Source organism: Aotus nancymaae, unplaced genomic scaffold, assembly GCF_030222135.1.
Source record: "Aotus nancymaae isolate 86718 unplaced genomic scaffold, 86718_ANA_hifiasm-v0.15.2.pri h1tg000010l, whole genome shotgun sequence".
NCBI classification, from domain to species: domain Eukaryota; kingdom Metazoa; phylum Chordata; class Mammalia; order Primates; family Aotidae; genus Aotus; species Aotus nancymaae.
In genome coordinates, this window is record NW_026988421.1 from 78,971,900 (window position 1) to 78,988,605 (window position 16,706).

Genomic DNA, 16,706 nt, shown 5'->3' on the forward strand with positions numbered 1-16,706 from the left:
TCAGGGCTCTGTGGTGCGGCCGAGTGCATGCCAGCACTTCGCCAGCTCCTTGGGCTTGCTGAGCATCTCATCCCAGTGCTCCAGCTCTCTGCCGTGGGTGTACGTGTAGGGGCCCACCACCACTCAGCCCAGCTCTTGGCTCTCTGTAGGGGAGGGAGAGCACCAGTGTGCTCCTGAGCACAGAAGCCACGTCCCCAGTGACCACCCCTCCCTCCCTTCTTTCCTCCCTCCCTCCCTCTCTCCTCTTCCTCCCCAGGAGGAAGTAGCAAGCCCTCTCCTCTCTGAGCAGGAGCTGACAGCCCCCAAAGGGGCCCTGCTTTTGCTCTAGAGCTGGAAGGGCTGCTTCTCCCCTTGTGAGTTTGGGAGGAAGGAGAGCCCTGAAAGAGACCCTCACCTTCAGGGCACCTGCTCAGCGCACCAGGTCCCCAGGCTTGTGGCGGTCCTGCTCCCTCCCACCCTCTCTGTTGATTTGCTCCAGGAGAGGGCAGCAGAGGCCATTGCTTAACCTCTTTTTTTTTTTTTTCCTTTGACAGCCTTCCGGGTTCAAGAGATCCTCCAGCCTCAGGCTCCCAAGCAGCTGGGATTACAAGCGTGTGGCACCAAGCCCAGCTAATTTTTGTATTTTTAATAGAGACGGGAGTTTCACCATGTTGGCCAAGCCGGTCTTGAACTCGAGCTCAAGTGATCCACCCACCTTAGCCTCCCAAAGTACTGGGATTACAGGCTTGAGCCACGGTACCTGGCTGCTTAACCTGTCTCTAGGGTGCCACAGAAAGAGCTCAACTGGACTAAAGACTGGGCATGAAACCCAGTCCTCCTACTGGGAAGCTGTGTGTCCTTGGGCAAGTATTTCAGCCTCTCTGAGCACTAGCTTCCTTAACCAGGGAGGGAGCTTGTACAGCTCCTTCCGAGGTCAGGACAGGAGGCACTCTCTCTGCCTGAACACCAGCAGCCCCTCGTGGCCCTCCTCCCAGTAGCCCAGGGTGGGGTGTGGCCTTACTGTCCCCTTCCATGTTCTGCACCATGGTCAGGCTAAGGCTAGCAGTATCCAGCTCAGTGGCATTGGCCTTGAAGCTGAAGGTCTCATTGTACACAGGATTGATGGAGCCCAGCACAGCTGAAGTCTTCTTGCACTTGACAAATTTGTTGTGGTTCATCAGAGACACTTTGACAAACACACCTGGGGAACAGTGAGCACTCATGGGCTGGCAGAGGTGGGAAGGAGCCTGTGGGAGGTCGGGCTAGGAAGGCACGTGCCCAAGCTAGGCACCAGGGCCCCACCCCTCACACAGCGCTGCGGCCCATGGGTGCGGCCAGAGGAAGCGGGCTGAGGAGTGCACTGCCCTGTGGCCCAGGCGGGGCTCTGCTCCCTTTCTTTTCCTTCCTCTTTGCCTCAGGAAAGCACTCATAGCTCTGCCTGGCCCTGGTTTACCAGAGCCTGGCACCACATGCCTGTCCCTCCCTGTTGGCAGGCTAATCACTGGGTCCCCAGGTCCCCTGGAGTCCCTTAAACATCTTGTACAGAGGGCTAAGATTTGGTGGATGAGGCTCAGAGGCATGTGGAAGGTCTGGATCCCACCTGGTTTATGGTGACCCAGCCATGAACACAAACAGGTGGCTGGCCACCACCACCTCACTGGGGTGGGTGGGACGTGCCGGGTGAGCCCAAATGGGGTGGGACATGCGGGGTGAGCTGAGGCCTCCCCTCCTGCAGCTCCTGTGTTCTGGGAGGCCAAGCATCAGTGCCCAGTGAGCCAGGAGCCCTTCCTTCCCCTAGGGGCAGGGAGATGCCAGCCTCACCCTGGAGAAACTGGATCCATGCATCTGATGGAAAGGTGGAGGTGGAGGCAGCAGGACAGTTCAAGGAGCAAAGACGCTGCCTAGGGAAACAGGAGGGGCAGGGCCTGGTCTTGCGGTTGGATTAGAACCCTTAGCAGGGAAGGCCAAGGAGATGCAGCCTTGGTTCAACATTGGAAGAGGCTTCCTGTACCAGAACTGTTCACCGAGGGAGGGCACGTCTTATGAGGTAGCGAGTGCTTTGTGATAGGGTGTATGCAAGGAGAAACTGGATGGTCAGGGGTGAGGCTGGACCGTGGCCCCAGGCTGTAAGCTCAGTGGGCAGGATCTTCCCCAGGAGGAAAGGGAGGAACTCACTGACAACGCCCCCGTCCTCCTGAAGCCGGAGGCCCTTGGCACGCAGCAGCACCACAGTCAGGCGGCTCAGGTAGTCGTCGTAGCTGAGGCAGAACTGGAGGTCGCCAAACTCTGAGGGGGGCTGGGGAAGCCGAGATGGAAGCACCCCACCCTGTTACTCTGACAGGTGCTGAAGGGGCTGCGGAACCCCTACAGAGCCTCCCCCTTCTCCCAGCGGTCCATGAGGCACACCCACATCGTCCCCTTTGAGTTCCACTGTCATTTTAAGTCTGGACAGTTTAAGGGGCTTGTGCAGTCCTGTGGACCAGAGCTAAGGATTCACACCCAGTTCTGAGCCACCCATGGCCTTCCCGGGGGTGGTAGGGCTGGGGAAACATTTCCCTGAGCTGGACCATTTGTGGTGTCACCTCTCACAGTTGTTTGACCAGGATGGGAGCCCAAACGTGGATATTTCAGGTTGCTCAGGGAGTCTGATGGCTTATGTGACAACAGGACCTAAAGCAGGCCCTCCCTGCTCAGGAGCAGGTCCATCACCCACCATGCTGCTCCGGGCCTGGGCCCTCCTCCCTGAGTCGATGTTGTTGGGTGGTGTGCGGGATGCTGAGGGCTGACTCTGCCAGCAGGTGCTGCCAGGCCCTGTCCACAGCTGCTGGCTGATGCTCAGTGGCATAGGCATGGTGACCACGACCTCACCTCCAGGCTCTCGGGCTCCAGGTCTCTCCAGATGATGCGTCGGCAGTCCCCTGCCAGGGTCTCATTATTCAAGGGGAACAGCACCTGGCCCAGGAGCTGGTGCTTCCTCCGCCTGTCCACATGGTAGATGGAGAACTTCAGCATCCTCTGGGTGACGGTCTTGCTGGACACCTGGGGGAGACAAGGACCCAGCCAGGGTCAGGTGTGGGTGTTTGGGGATGGGATGGTGTCACTTGTTATTCTGGACCTGGATGTTTTTGGGAAGGGATGTCTCAACCAGGGACCCACATCCCTCAAACTCAGGCATTTTCAGGGGACCCTTCTCAGTAACAGAGCCGTGTACCCCTGAAAAGTGGGGGTAGGTGCCAGGGCCTTGCTACATAGAGTGCGGTCCGAGGACCTGTAGCACCCACCACCATCTGGAGCCCTATTAGAAATACAGGATCTCGGGCCCCAGCCCAGACCATCAATTGGAGGAATCTGCCGCTTAACTGAAGCTCCGAGTGAAGTAACTGCATGGTGAGTGTGGCCCTGCCACCACCCTGCACTGTAGCACAGGCCCATAAAACCCCAATCATAGTGTCTGACCTACAGCAGATGGCCCATTAATATTGATTTTCTTCTCTTTCCCCTTCTTCCTTCCCCCCTTTTCTCTGAAGGCACAGAGGGACTGGATCAAGTTGGGGCGAGATAGAGTGGGGAAGTGATGAATCAAGAAAAATGAGCTCGCAAGCACGACGTGTCACACGTCACAAGGCTGTAGCCTTGGATTCTGATGTCTTGAGAAGAGCGATTCACCTGTGAATTCTGGCCCAGCAAGACGGAACCCCCAGAGAGCCTTCCCCTTCCTCCCTGTAGTCTATGCGACCCTGGCTGAAGTTGCCCCATCCTTAAAATGGCAGTGGAACTCCTCAAAGGGGTCCATGTCTGTGTGTCACATGGACCTCGGGGAGAAAGGGGGAGCTCTCTGGGGGTTCTGCCTTGGCCCTGGCCCAGCAAGATGGCCCCACACTAGGCCCCACCGCACCCCTCTCCCCAGCTCTCTGCCAGGGTGGAAGGCACAAGTCATGGCCCTGGCCTCCGCAGTCACACTCCTCCAGAAAGATGACTGTCTGTACCTCACCTCTTGGCCAGCTTGCCGCCCAGCTCTTGAGAACATGTTTGTCCAAGGCCTCTTGGCAGGTCTTGATGGCTGCTTCCCCTAAGGGCCCCCAGTCAGCTGGTAAGGCTCCCAGGCCCCTGTGAAACTGGCTTGGTGCCACAACAGCCTCTCCACCTCTGGAGCCCGGATCCCAAGCCAGCCAGCCCAAAGTGCATCAAATAGGCTCCAATCCACATCTAAGTCTTCACTCACACTGGAGTCATCCTCCAGGTTATTGTTACCATCCAACATGAAAGCTGGCTGTGCAAATTCATTGGCAGGCTCATTTCCCTCATCACTGCTGCTTTCATTGACTTCATTGTACTGTAACCAAGGAATTTCTCCCTCCTCCAAGGATGTCTGTTCCCCTTCCTGAAGAGATAATTCTTGGTTTTCTTCTTCAGGGCCACTGCTATCACTGTGTAGCTCAGGTTCATTCTCATCTTTTCCTGGCAGAGTCTCCCAGCTTTCATCGCTTGAGGATTGATCTTTTTCTGTACCAGAAAATCGATGAGGCAAAGAAGCAGACCATTCCCCATCACTGCATTCAGAACTATCTTCATCTTTGTCATAGAGTTGGTAATAATCTCCACAGCCATTCCAAAAGCTGTTACCCACTTCTTGCCTTCCTGCCGTGGCTCCACTTTCTGGTGTTATTTGGTTATTTTCTGTTTCCCTTGGTGTAATAATAACTCTTGAGTATGGTGGATCCAAGAACATACAGTCATGCTCTCCATCATATTATTCACATTTTATTAAGAGGTCATCTGGGCCACTTTCCTCAACTTCCAAAGCCTCCCTCCATCTTTGAACACTTCTTTGTTTTGCCTCATGCCTATTGAAACCTGTTTCTTGGTCCACCTGGCTTGCACTTACCAGTTTTCTAACTTTTGGCCTCACTACCTGTTCAGGAGAACTTCCATGGTTCTTTTCCCTATCATTGGTATTCTGTTCACTACAGACATGCCCTGGAACACAGCCTGCATCTTCAGGTGAATTTTCTGTCTGTCTTTCCTGGCTAGTATTATTTTGCTGTTTCTTTCTAATCACTTCATCTTTTTTTTTTTTTTTTTTTTTAAAGAAAGAAAGAAAAAATAAAGAAGAGGAGGAAAAAGGAAGAGAAAGAGAGAGAGAGAATGGGAGTATTGCTTTCTTGCCCAGGCTAGAATGCAGTTTAGTAATGGGTATTGAAAACTCCTTTTATACCAATAATTATACTTGATGTAAACAGGAAGGAATAAGGGAAGAAAATAACAAACGAGCAGTCAACCAATATTTCATTTAAACCTATGAAATGCTATGCAATTACTGAGGAGTGATTTACTTCCAATTATGTAGTCACTTATGGAATAGGTGTGAGGTGGTAATGTATGTTTTATGTATTTGAAGTGGAGAGTTCTATAAATGTTTATTAAGTTTACTTGTTCCGGGTCTGAGTTCAAGTCCTGGATGTCCTTGTTAATTTTCTGTCTCGTTGATCTATAAAATCGTTAGCTATTCTTGTTACATTGATCCTTTTGCCATTATGTAATGTCCTTCTTTGCCTCTTTTGCTCTTTGTTGCTTTAAAGTCTACTTTATCAGAGGCGAGAATTGCATCTCCTGCTTTTTATTTGTTTATTTTTACTCTCTGATTGGTTGATAAATCTTCCTCCTTCTCTTTGTTTTGAGTCTTTGTGTATCGTTGCATGTGAGATGGGTCTGGATGCAGCACACCAATAGGTTTTGGCTTTTTATCCGATTAAAATATATATAACTTTAATACTAGCATTTGATGCTAGCTGGCTGTTTTGCCCATTAGTTAGTGTAAATTTTTCGTTGTGTTAACGTTCTTTTCTTTTTGATATATTTTTGGAAAGGCTGATATTGGTTGTTCCTTTATATGTATAGTGCTTCTTTCAGAAGCTCTTGTAAAGCAGGCCTGGTGGTGGTGAACTCTCTAAGTACTTGTTTGTTCGCAAAGGATTTAATTTTTCCTTCGATTATAAAGCTTAGTTTGGCTGGATAGGAAATTCTGGGTTGAAAGTTCTTTTCTTTAAGGATGTTAAATATTGGTCCCCACTCTTTTCTGGCTTGTAGGGTTTCTGCTGAGAGATCTGCTGTAAGTCTGATAGGTTTCCCTTTATGGGTAACCTGACCTTTCTCTCTGGCTGCCCTTAGTATTTTCTCCTTCATTTCAACCCTAATAAATCTGGCAGTTATGTGCCTTGGGGTTGGTCTTCTTGAAGAATATCTTTGTGGTGTTCTCTGTATTACCTGGAGTTGAATATTACCCTGCCTTGCCAGGTTGGGAAAATTTTCCCAAATGATATCCTGAAGAGTATTTTCCAACTTGGATTCATTCTCTTCATCACATTCAGGTACACCTATCAAACGTAAATTAGGTCTTTTCACATAGTCCCATATTTTCTGGAGACTTTGCTCATTCCTTTTCATCCTTTTTTCTCCAATCTTGTCTTCTCGTTTCATTTCACTGAGCTGGTTCTCGACTTCTGATGTCCTTTATTCTACTTGATCAATTCGACTGTTTAAACTTGTGCATGCTTCGTGAAGTTCTCCTGTTGTGTTTTTCAGCTCCATCAATTCACTTATATTCCTCTCTAAATTGTCCATTCTCATTAACATTTCGTCAAACCTTTTTTCAAGGTTCTTAGTTTCTTTGCATTGGGTTAGAACAAGTTCTTTTAATTCACAGAAGTTTCTTATCATCCACGTTTTGAAGCCTGCTTCTGTTATTGGAACACACTCGTAATCTATTAAGCCTTATTCTGTTACTGATGAGGAATTGCGATCCCCTGTAGAGGGAGAGGCATTCTGATTTTGAGTATTCTCTGCCTTTTTACGCTGATTTCTTCCCTTCATTATATATTTATCCGTCTGTTGTCTTTGTAATTACCGACTTTCTAACTAGGTCTCTGAGCAGATGTCCAACTTGTTGATTCCCAGCGCCGAAATCTGAGCAGTCCACTGCACCGGCCAAAATAGCGGTGTTAAGATTGATGGTGCTTTTCTGCCCAGGAATCTCCAGACTCTGCACCAAAAACTGGCACGCTAAGGCACCAGCAAAACCGCTGCGCCGGCCACAAGAGTCGCCCTGGCGACACATGGGGCTTCTCTGCTGGGAATCTCCTGGTCCGTGAGCAACAAATATTCGTCTGAAAGTGTGGCGTCCTCTCGTTCTCTGCGCTTTCACTGGGAACTATGAGCCCGAGCTGCTAGTGATCAGCCATCTTGGATCTCTCTCCCACTTCATCTTGAGAAGACCTCTGAATTTCTTGGATGTTCTGATGGACAAACTCAGTATCACCAGGTGAACTTTTCACTAAAGGTACAGAATCTAACTCTTCAAACTCATCTCTTCACAGTTAAATGAGGGAACTGGTGGTGAAAGACCAGTGTATGCCTCTGCCTCTCTGTTTTCCACCTCAAATGTTGTATTGACTAATGATTCCTGATATCTACTACCTTCCACGACTTCTGCAGAAAGTTGAAGATGGTCATTATCTTCTCCAGGTTTGCCATCTGGATCGTAAGAGTCTCTATGAACCAATGCAATTCCATTTTGGACACTTGAAGCATTAGAAGCTCCTGAAGTATACCCTCCCTCAGAGTGATTATGAAGATTTGTATTGCTTCCTAAGGTATCCCTGCCTTCCTCACTATGATGTACTGCAGCAAAGGACTGACTGCTCTCAATGGTTTGATTCAATGCTGAACCACAAGTGGGAATTTCTGTTTCACGTTTTTCAAATATAGGTTCATTGGGTAATGAAGAATCAACTCGATCCAAAGGATTGGAACCTGAGGAATTTTCCTTTGGAACATCATCTAGTTCCAACACTTCATAGTCATCACCAGCCCGACCTAAGCTTCTTTCATGCCTGGTCATACATGGTTTAAAACTGACATATGAGTGTCTTCTTCCATATCTCCTGCCTGTAATTGTCTGATATCCTCCTGCTGGTTTGGGCCAAGCAGCCTTACCAGATTGCTGGTCCATTGCTGCTGGCTCCTTTTCAGTGTACAGTGACATATATGGCAGTGTCTGTGTGACCAGTTCAGTAGAATTATAGATGTGATTTAGTTTTTATTCAAACTATGGATAAGCCGCAGAAGATTCCGAAATGTGCAGCAGCTCCAGAGCAAGAACAGTGCTTGAACCTCCACCCGCCACCACCGCCTTCTTCTCCACTTCCGACTCCTCCCCTGCCGAATGCACAGCGGCTGGCAGCTGTGGCGGCGGCGGAAGCTGAAAATGTATCTTAAGGGACCTTAAAGATTCCATCCTCCTGTCTTCTTGATCTCTAACCCCACTTGCCCCAGGATCATACAGCAACTATTCAGTGGCAATTTGGAGAGAAGGTAGCTGGGAGATACACCGCTTAGGAACTGGAGATTGTCTTTCAAAACCATTTACACCATCTCAGATGGCACTCTAAAGCTTAAATCCAGTAGAGTCAAGTTATAATGATTTTTTGCTGCCTATTTTCAGACTATCTGATACAGCCTCTCAGAGAGGGTTCCATTGGGAAACCTACTTAAATGGTGTTATGCAAAGACACTTAAAATGAGGCTACAGGATTCCTAGGCTTTCAAAATCAATGAATGTTAACCTGACTGACATTCCTAATGGAGAATAAGTCAGAGAGAAACCCTCAGCTGGGCGTGGTGGCTCAGTCCTGTAATCCCAGCTACTTGTGAGGCTGTGGAGGCGACTGCTTGAACCCAGAATGTAAAGGCTCCAGTGAGCTATGACCGTGCCACTGCACTCCAGCCTGGGCGACAGAGCTAAACACTGTCTCAAGAAAAAAAGAGAGAGAAAGCCTCATCTCCTAGAGCCAGCCACTCCCACTCAAAAAGCCTCTCTAGATCCCAAAGGACAGAGTGATTACAACCAGCTTCCCACCTGCCAGTCTAGCAGGTTTCTTCAGTTGTCAGTTACTAAAAATAGCATTTTGGTTTTACACATCCACCAGAGTGTGATTAATAATGTTGGAATAGGGACTCAGAATGAAACCATCTACCTAAGGGGCCAACAAAATGAGTTTCTGAGCCCGGAGGACTAAGGGAGGCTTCCAGGGGAACCATGGTCAGCAATCATGCTTGCTGCAGGAGCTCAGCTGGAATTCTGACTGTCACATAAGGCTGGACACAGTGGCTCACACCTGTAATCCCAGCACTTTGGGAAGGCAAGGTGGGCAAATCACTTGAGGTCAGGAGTTGGAGACCAGCCTGGGAGCACAGTGAAACCCCATCTCTACTAAAAATACAAATATTTGCTGAGCGTAGTGGCATGCACCTATAATCCTAGCTACTCAGGAGGCTGAGGCAGGAGAATCACTTGAACCCGGGAGGCGGAGGCTGCAGTGAGCTGAGATCATGCCACTGCACTCCAGCCTGGGTGACAGAGCAAGACTCTGTCCCAAACAAATAAAAAAGGGGAGTAAAAAGTGTTTCTACAGTGTTCCTAATACACAGGGTACCTCACAAGAAAGAAAATCTTCCCAGAAATGGTCTCCTACTTTTTGTTCCCAGTTTTGTTACATATCCAGATTCCATTGACCAAAATAGATTCAAGTCTCCACTACCTATTCAAGCTGCTTTCTGGGAAAAAAGACAAGTGTGCTGTCTGAATGCCCTACTCCAGCCTCCAGAACCCAACCCCTAGGCCCAAGGCATCCTCCAGGATATGAAGAATCTCACTAAAGGATATCCACCCCGGACATGAAGAATCTCACTAAAGGATATCCACATACTGGCTTGTCTCCCACCCCACTTAGTCCAGGTCCCAACAAGAATCGCCTCCCTAGTGCCCGAGCAATCCCTCAGCGTGGCGGAAACGGATCTCCCCTCTGGATGGAGCTGAGCGGCACTGCCAGAAACCCCAAGGAAGGGAACGCCGCGTCTGGGCCGCGGTCCGGGTCCGCCCCACTCCCCGGTGGCCGGGGGCTGCCAGGCTGGCATTCGCTGGGGCTATTAGGGGCGTGCGTTCCTAAGAGGGCAGGCAACCCGACTGCCAGGGTGCAGGGGCAGTCGCGGCCCTGTCCTCCCGCGCGCAGGCCGAGCGTCACTCCTGCTGCCCTCGCGTCCCGGGGCCCGCCTCTCACGCCCGCGTCGGCCGCCAGCGACCAGCTCTGGCTGCTCCTGCGGATCTCCAGCGACCACGGCCGCTCCCACACGGGCTCGGACGCCGGCGCCCGCTCCTGGTCGGGGGTCATCCGGTTCATCTGCAGCGAAAAAAACGAGGAGACAGGCTGAGCCTGAGGGCAGCAGGGACGGTGGCCCCAGCCCAGGCCATTCCCTCTGCGACCAAGCCTGCGGCCCTCACCATCCCAGCCTCCCCAGGCTGGTTGGGAACTCCTGACATCAGGTTTATCCACCCGCCTCAGCCTCCAATTTGGCTATTTTTTATTTTGTAGAGATAAATTCTTAGTATATTGTCAAGCAATCCTCCTACCTGGGTCTCCCAAAGTGCTGGGATTACAGGTATGAGCCACCACACCTGTCCAAAAAAGATACTTTTTATACATATGTCTTTGTCAAAATTGGGATAAAGAGAAACAGACTGGCAGTGGTATGCATTTGAAGAAAAATGGGAGAAAGCATATTTACTTAGGATGTTGTGGGAATTGAGGGACAGGAGAGACCCATGAGTGAAACAGGAGGATTTTATTAAGGTGGTCACTGGCTCAGCGGATTAGCATCCCAAGGCTGAGCCCGGAACATAGACAGGGCTTGACTTTTCTGCATGTGACTGAAGAGTGTTAGGCATTCAGTGACCCAAAACTTGCAAGGTGGGAAAGAAGCTTACAGAGGCAGGACAAAGGCAGTTTATTAAGCCGTGACCGCTGTTGCAACTTAGGCAAGACTTATGACCTTCGGTATGCGTTACCGGTGGGAAAACAGGAACTGACTTAACTTTTACTGCAAATAGTTACTCAACAGAAAAAGAACAGGCCTGGGAAATAGAGGGTACTTGTTAAACTTGTTCTTATCTCTGTTCTGGGGGAGACTCTGGAGCCCATCCTTTGAAGGCTCTGGTTCCTAAATCACTGTACTAAGTCACTAGGCTGGTTAACATCTATTGGAATTTCTTGGTGCAAAGGTGGGGGAGGGGCCTGAACACATTGTCAAGGGAGGAGGAAGGGGAAGGAGAAGGCTGTGGGATCCCCTGCAGAAAGGCCCCATGCTGGTGGCAGCCCCTGCCTGCTGCTCCACGGCTCAAAGGTGCTTAGATCTCTTCACTTGAGTGCAGTTGCTCCTGGCCCTTTGGGCACGTGTGTGAGGGAGGCAGCCTCAGCTGTAAAGAGAGCACTGGTTTTTGGGTCAATAGGCCTATTATATAACTGAATTAGGGTCTGCTTGCCCAGTGCAGTTAAGTTCAGATATCCACGCTGAGGTTACAGCACTAGAAAGGAAGGTGTTTATTCACAGAAGCAAGGGGGACCAGGCAGCTCATGCTCAAATCCTGATTTCCCTGATGGCTGGCAGATGTGAACCCTGAAAATTGGAGACAGATGTCATTTAATTTAGAAAGTTTATTTTGCCAAGGTTGAGGACATCCGCCCAATGACACACCCTCAGGAGGTTCTGAAGAAGTGCCCAAGGTGGTCAGAGGACAGCTGGGTTTTTTACCTTTTAGGGAGACATGAGCCATCAATCAACACATGTAAAATGAACATTGGTTAGGTCTGGAAAGGTGGGACAACTTGAAGTGGGCAGGGGGCTTTCAGATCACAGATAGGTAAGAGACAAACGGTTGCATTCTTTTGAGTTTCTGATTAGCCTTTCCAAACGAGGCAATCAGATTAGCATTTATCTCAGGGAACAGAAGGATGACTTACATAGAATCAGGGGCAGGTTTGCCCTAAGCAGTTCCCTGTTTGAATTTTCCCTTTAGCTTAGTGATTTGGGTGGGTGGGTGTGGGGAGAAGACAGTTTCCTTTCACACAGGTAAGGGTTTTTAAAGACAGGGCAAGTTTTCAGGAAAGCAGAAGTTAGACAAAACTGTAAATCAGTACATGGAGGGTACACATTGGTTTGGCTCAAAAAGGCAAGATATCTTGAAGCAGGGGCTTACAGGTCACAGGTGGATTCAGAGATTCATTGATTTGTAGTTGATTCAGGAGGTGATGCCTTGTCTAAAAATTTGGGGTTAGCAGAAAAGAGTATTAGATTTAGCTCATGGGTGTGGCTTCAAGGTCCCTCCAGAAGAAATTTAGAGCATAGGAAGGTGGTCAGAGTGCAGCCCTCAGCTCCCTCTATCTGATGTCTGCAGGCCAGCAAATCCATTTGGTGGGGGTCCAGGTGGGGGTCCAGGCTTCTGAGTGACAAACTCAAGGATGTGTGTTAAGTTGTTAAGAGGTTTCTAAAGGGAAAGCAAACATCTCTGGACTCTGATTTCCTTGGCTATTGTTTTGGTCTAATACCTTCCTGTCTAACAAGTTACTTATTTACTTCTCAGGGGAGCTGAGTATCTGGACTTTCCCTGGGAGGAACTCAAGATTTTCCTTTGTTTCCATGCTTGGTGGTAGAGTTGGAGGTGGTGGCACAAGCTCCTAAAAGGTGGTCCCTGTGTCATCACAGCCCTGGGTTCAAATTCTTGCTTTTTCTCACCATCTGAAAACTTTGAATAGATTTATCCATCCCTGAGGTAATGCACATGTGGACATGACAGGTTCTGGCTCCCTTCCCACCTCTCAGCCCTCCACCCTGGGGTGGTTCTGGAAGGCACTGCCCATAGTGAGGGCAGAAGGTTGCTGACTAGTGTTCTTCCCTCTGATTCACTGGCTGCATTTACTTTGTGTGTGCTCTATGAGGAGAATGTGGGCCTGCTATGCTGGTGTACATCAGTTCAGATACACTGGTGGGTACATGGCTGCATGTTAGATCTCCTGGCCCCTCCAGACCTCAACATCATGCAAAAACAGAAGGGGTAGAACCTGGCAGAGCAGGGTCACCCAGACTGACTGCTGGCAGTGAGGAAGGAGACCCTTAATCCTCTTCAGGCTTCTGCATTGCATCTCAAAGGAGAAGCTAGAAGTCAGCCACAAGGGAGATTGTTTGGCGCCATTGGCCAGGGTAAAAATAAGACCGTTTCTGATTACCATAGTCTCTCCTACAGATTGAAGGCATTGTATGGAGGAACCTAAGCCATATACCCCATGCCTACTCCATGAACCAAGACCCTTTCACATGTAATTTCTAAAGCTATAAACCCAAGCCCCTTTCACGTGTAGTTTCTAGAGCTGTAAGCCTATATAAAGGCAGGGCTTCTCTTTGTTAGATGAACTTGGCTATTAGACAGCTATGGTGCCTTGTTCCTGGCTGAATAAATCACCCCTTCCTTCCTAGTTCAGTGCCCAAGAGGTCTGTTTCTTATGGCTGCTCCTGCTTTAGTGGCTGAACTGAAGGGTCGGTGGTTGAGCCATACTGGCTGTTCAACACTTTGAATACCACTTCCAGAGAGAAAAAACAAGCTCCTTGTCACCAGCGCCTTCTTGTGACTGTGTTACATTCAACACATGACAAGCCTCAGCTTCACATAAGGGAGCAGTCTCTGGGACAACCCATTGAAAGTGTGGGAGGCAGGTGGTTTCTGGGTTCTGTGCACAGTTGCTCTAAGCTGTAAATGAGGAAGGAGACCCTTAATCCTCTTAAGTCTCTAAGAGCCCATCCCCCTAGTCTTCTACATTGCATTTCAATAGGAGAAATAAAGGCTGGCAGACCAGATGCCACCCTTAATCCCACTCCTGTAGATCACAGGCATGGTATGGAGGAATCTTTCCGGAAGGCATTGTTTTTGCTTAAACACCGTCAAAAACCTACCTAGTCACATACCCCATGCCTACTTCATGGATCAAGACTCGTTCACATGTAATTTCTAGAATTGTAAGGCTTTAAAAAGGCAAAGATTTTCTTTGTTGAGGAGCTCAGTTGTTAAGGTATTTTCTCCCTGCTGCAGCTCCCAGCCGGATAAATCACCACTTTCTTCCCTGTTTGGTGTTTGAGAGGTTTGTTTGTGGCCACGCCTGCTTCATAAATACGTGATCCTTGACCAAATACCCTTGAATCCACTTGACAGACAAGAAGCTTCCAGACCTCCAAGGAGATGCCTCAGTCTCCCTTTTCTCTGGGACAAAACTTGGTTTTGGTTTCTTAGGTTTCTCAGTGACTAATCCTGAACATGTTTGCTTTCACTTTGTTTCTTTCTTCCAGTATTTTCTCTGCTGTTTTCACACCTTTCTGGGTAAGCTTTCCAAGTTCCTTACAGAAAATAAGAAAGATTATTTACCAGCAGTCTTCCAGGTCCCTGGCTTGTCAGCCTCAATGCATTCCAGTGCACTCCTGTGACACCTTACCCAGAGTAGCTGTGGCTCGCAGCATTTACAGTGTTTGTTCTCACTGTTCTATTAGTGGTTTCCTTTTCCAAGTCAGTTCTTTGCCTGGATCTCCAGGATCTCTATCCCACCACCACCCTCACCCCATGTACGGCATTCACCTGACAGCATTTTTGTTGCTGTAAAAAGACCCTCAACTGCATCTTTTGGCATGGAGAATTTCTCTCATTGTACTTCAGAAGCAAGAGATTATGCAGAAAGTAATCCATGGATGGGGGCGGAGTCCATCTTTCTGGTTTCTGCACAGTGAAAACTCTCATAATGCCTGTCCTAGACTGAGCTCCTCAGTCCAGTAACACCTGAGCTTAAAATGTCTCTTTTTGCCCATGCTCATTTTCGTTCAGTTTCCAACAGAACAGAATCCTGACAAATACAGAAACGAGTCCTGCCACAGGGCATTACAAAGATGGAGCTCTACAAAGTAAAACTGCTGGGGTGTAAGTGGACCTCAGGGAGGCTGGCTTTTGCCAGGCTGGGAACTGGGCAGTCCTCGAACACTGAACACTTACTTTTTTTTCTCTCCCTTCATGCCTGCTTGCCATGGGGAGGATGGCTTTTATGGAGGGAGACCCTGGGAAGGAATGGGGGCTGATGAGGGGAATGGGATTTGTTTTGCATGTTTGGGGTGAGAAAGGGACCCAGAAGGAAAGAGGAAAGAACAGGGGACAGTGGAGGGCAATGTGCAGGGTGGGGCTGGGGGTGCAGTCTTCACCTCTGGTCTCTGTGAGAAATGAAGTAAGATTATGTTCTGGGTATAAAGTAGGCAGTTGGGTGAGAGATTTTAGGGAAGAGATCATGGTCTGGAAAGGCTCTAGAGCAGGATGGGAGAGGAAGTGTATGGGACACAAGCCATCAGCCTGAAGACTGGTGAGGGGAGCCCCTGCTGATCCTGGTATTAAATCACCTTTAGCCTAAAGCCTTCCCGTTACATAGTTTAAATTCACCCTAAAGGTTTCTCTGTACATAGTGAACTGTAAGCTAACTGGACATGTAAACAGACTCTCACCTACTTTCAGACCAAGTAGCTGAATCTTGGTCAATCACAGCAGCCAGACTTCAACCACTGACAGGTGGCCAGCTGTTCAAACTGGGCTTGAATAAGCTGAACACCATGCCATCACCAATCCGTCTATTTCTGTACCTCACTTCCACTTTCTGTATGTCACTTTCCTTTTTCTGTCCATAAAGCTTCAACTATGAGGCTGTGCAGGAGTCTCTCTGAACCTATTTTTGCCTGGAGGCTGCCTGATTCACACAAATGGTTCTTTGCTCAATCAAACTCTGTTAAATTTGTCTAAGGATCTTTTAATACCGGGAATGATGGTGGGGCCCAGTGTCTCATGCCTGTATTCCCAGCACTTTGGGAGGACAAGGCAGGCAGATCACTTGAGGTCAGGAGTTGGAGACCAACCTGGGTGACATGGTGAAAACTCGTCTCTACAAAAATCCAAAAATTAGCCAGGTGTGATGGTGCATGCCTGTAGTCTCAGCTATTTGGGAAGCTGAGGCACAAGAATCACTTGTGCCCGGGGGGTGGAGGTTGCAGTGAGCTGAGACCGCACCACTGTACTCCACCCTGGGCAACAGAGCAAGACTCTTATCTCAAAAAACAAACACACAAAAAACTCTAGGAGTGAATGGCAACCCTGCCACAGCATCACCCCAAGGGCAGTGTGTCTCCATGGGCCTTGAGGTGTTCTTTAGGGCTTGTAGGGCTGACCCACAGATGGGAGAGTGTGGCTGTAGTCAAAGATGTGGTGCCAAGCAGCTCACATGATGGGTGACATCCATCAGAGTCCATCATCCTTCAGTGGGGCAAGATAACCCCTCCTCCCACAGTGGCTGTGGCTCAAATTCTCAGAAACAGCACTTCAGCAGATGGAAGGTGTGAGCCTCAGGCACAGTAGAAAAATGTGCCGTGACCATTCTCCTTTGGCTGCATATGCTCTGTGAGAAATTATCAGCAGGAACAATATCCATTAGGAAAACTTCATCGCTTCAAGCATCCCATCCAAAGGCCCTCTTCAAGCATCCCATCAGGTTTTAGCTTGTGATGGAGGACAGCATGTTCTTCTCCATTGGGATGTAATGCATCAACTGTCAGCAGGACTGAGCTTCTGCTGGCAAAACGCTATGTCCTATTTCAAGCATGGCGCATCCCCAGAGGTTAAAAATTAGATCAATAGCCAGTTGCAAGGAACTCCTGAACACTCTTTGTTCTAAGTTTAGTGAGGAAGGCCTAGTTTACAGGGTATTTTATATTCACCCTTTCCCAACTGTCAATTCCCTGAACCTTCACAACAGCCCTGAGAGGTAAGC

General features: G+C 48.9%; 1 protein-coding gene and 2 pseudogenes across 1 annotated transcript; all 3 read right to left on the bottom strand.

Annotated features, from left to right (window-relative positions):
* LOC105731025 (synaptotagmin-15B-like) overlaps nt 1–16,706 on the bottom strand; it is a 195,247-nt pseudogene continuing 178,541 nt past the window's right edge.
* Nucleotides 4,049–5,047, bottom strand: LOC135273971 (E3 ubiquitin-protein ligase Praja-2-like; annotated as a pseudogene).
* Nucleotides 7,325–8,169, bottom strand: LOC135273972 (E3 ubiquitin-protein ligase Praja-2-like). The gene has a single exon (XM_064373721.1). It carries the CDS (start codon nt 8,018–8,020, stop codon nt 7,325–7,327), a length of 696 nt encoding a protein of 231 aa, XP_064229791.1. The 5' UTR covers nt 8,021–8,169.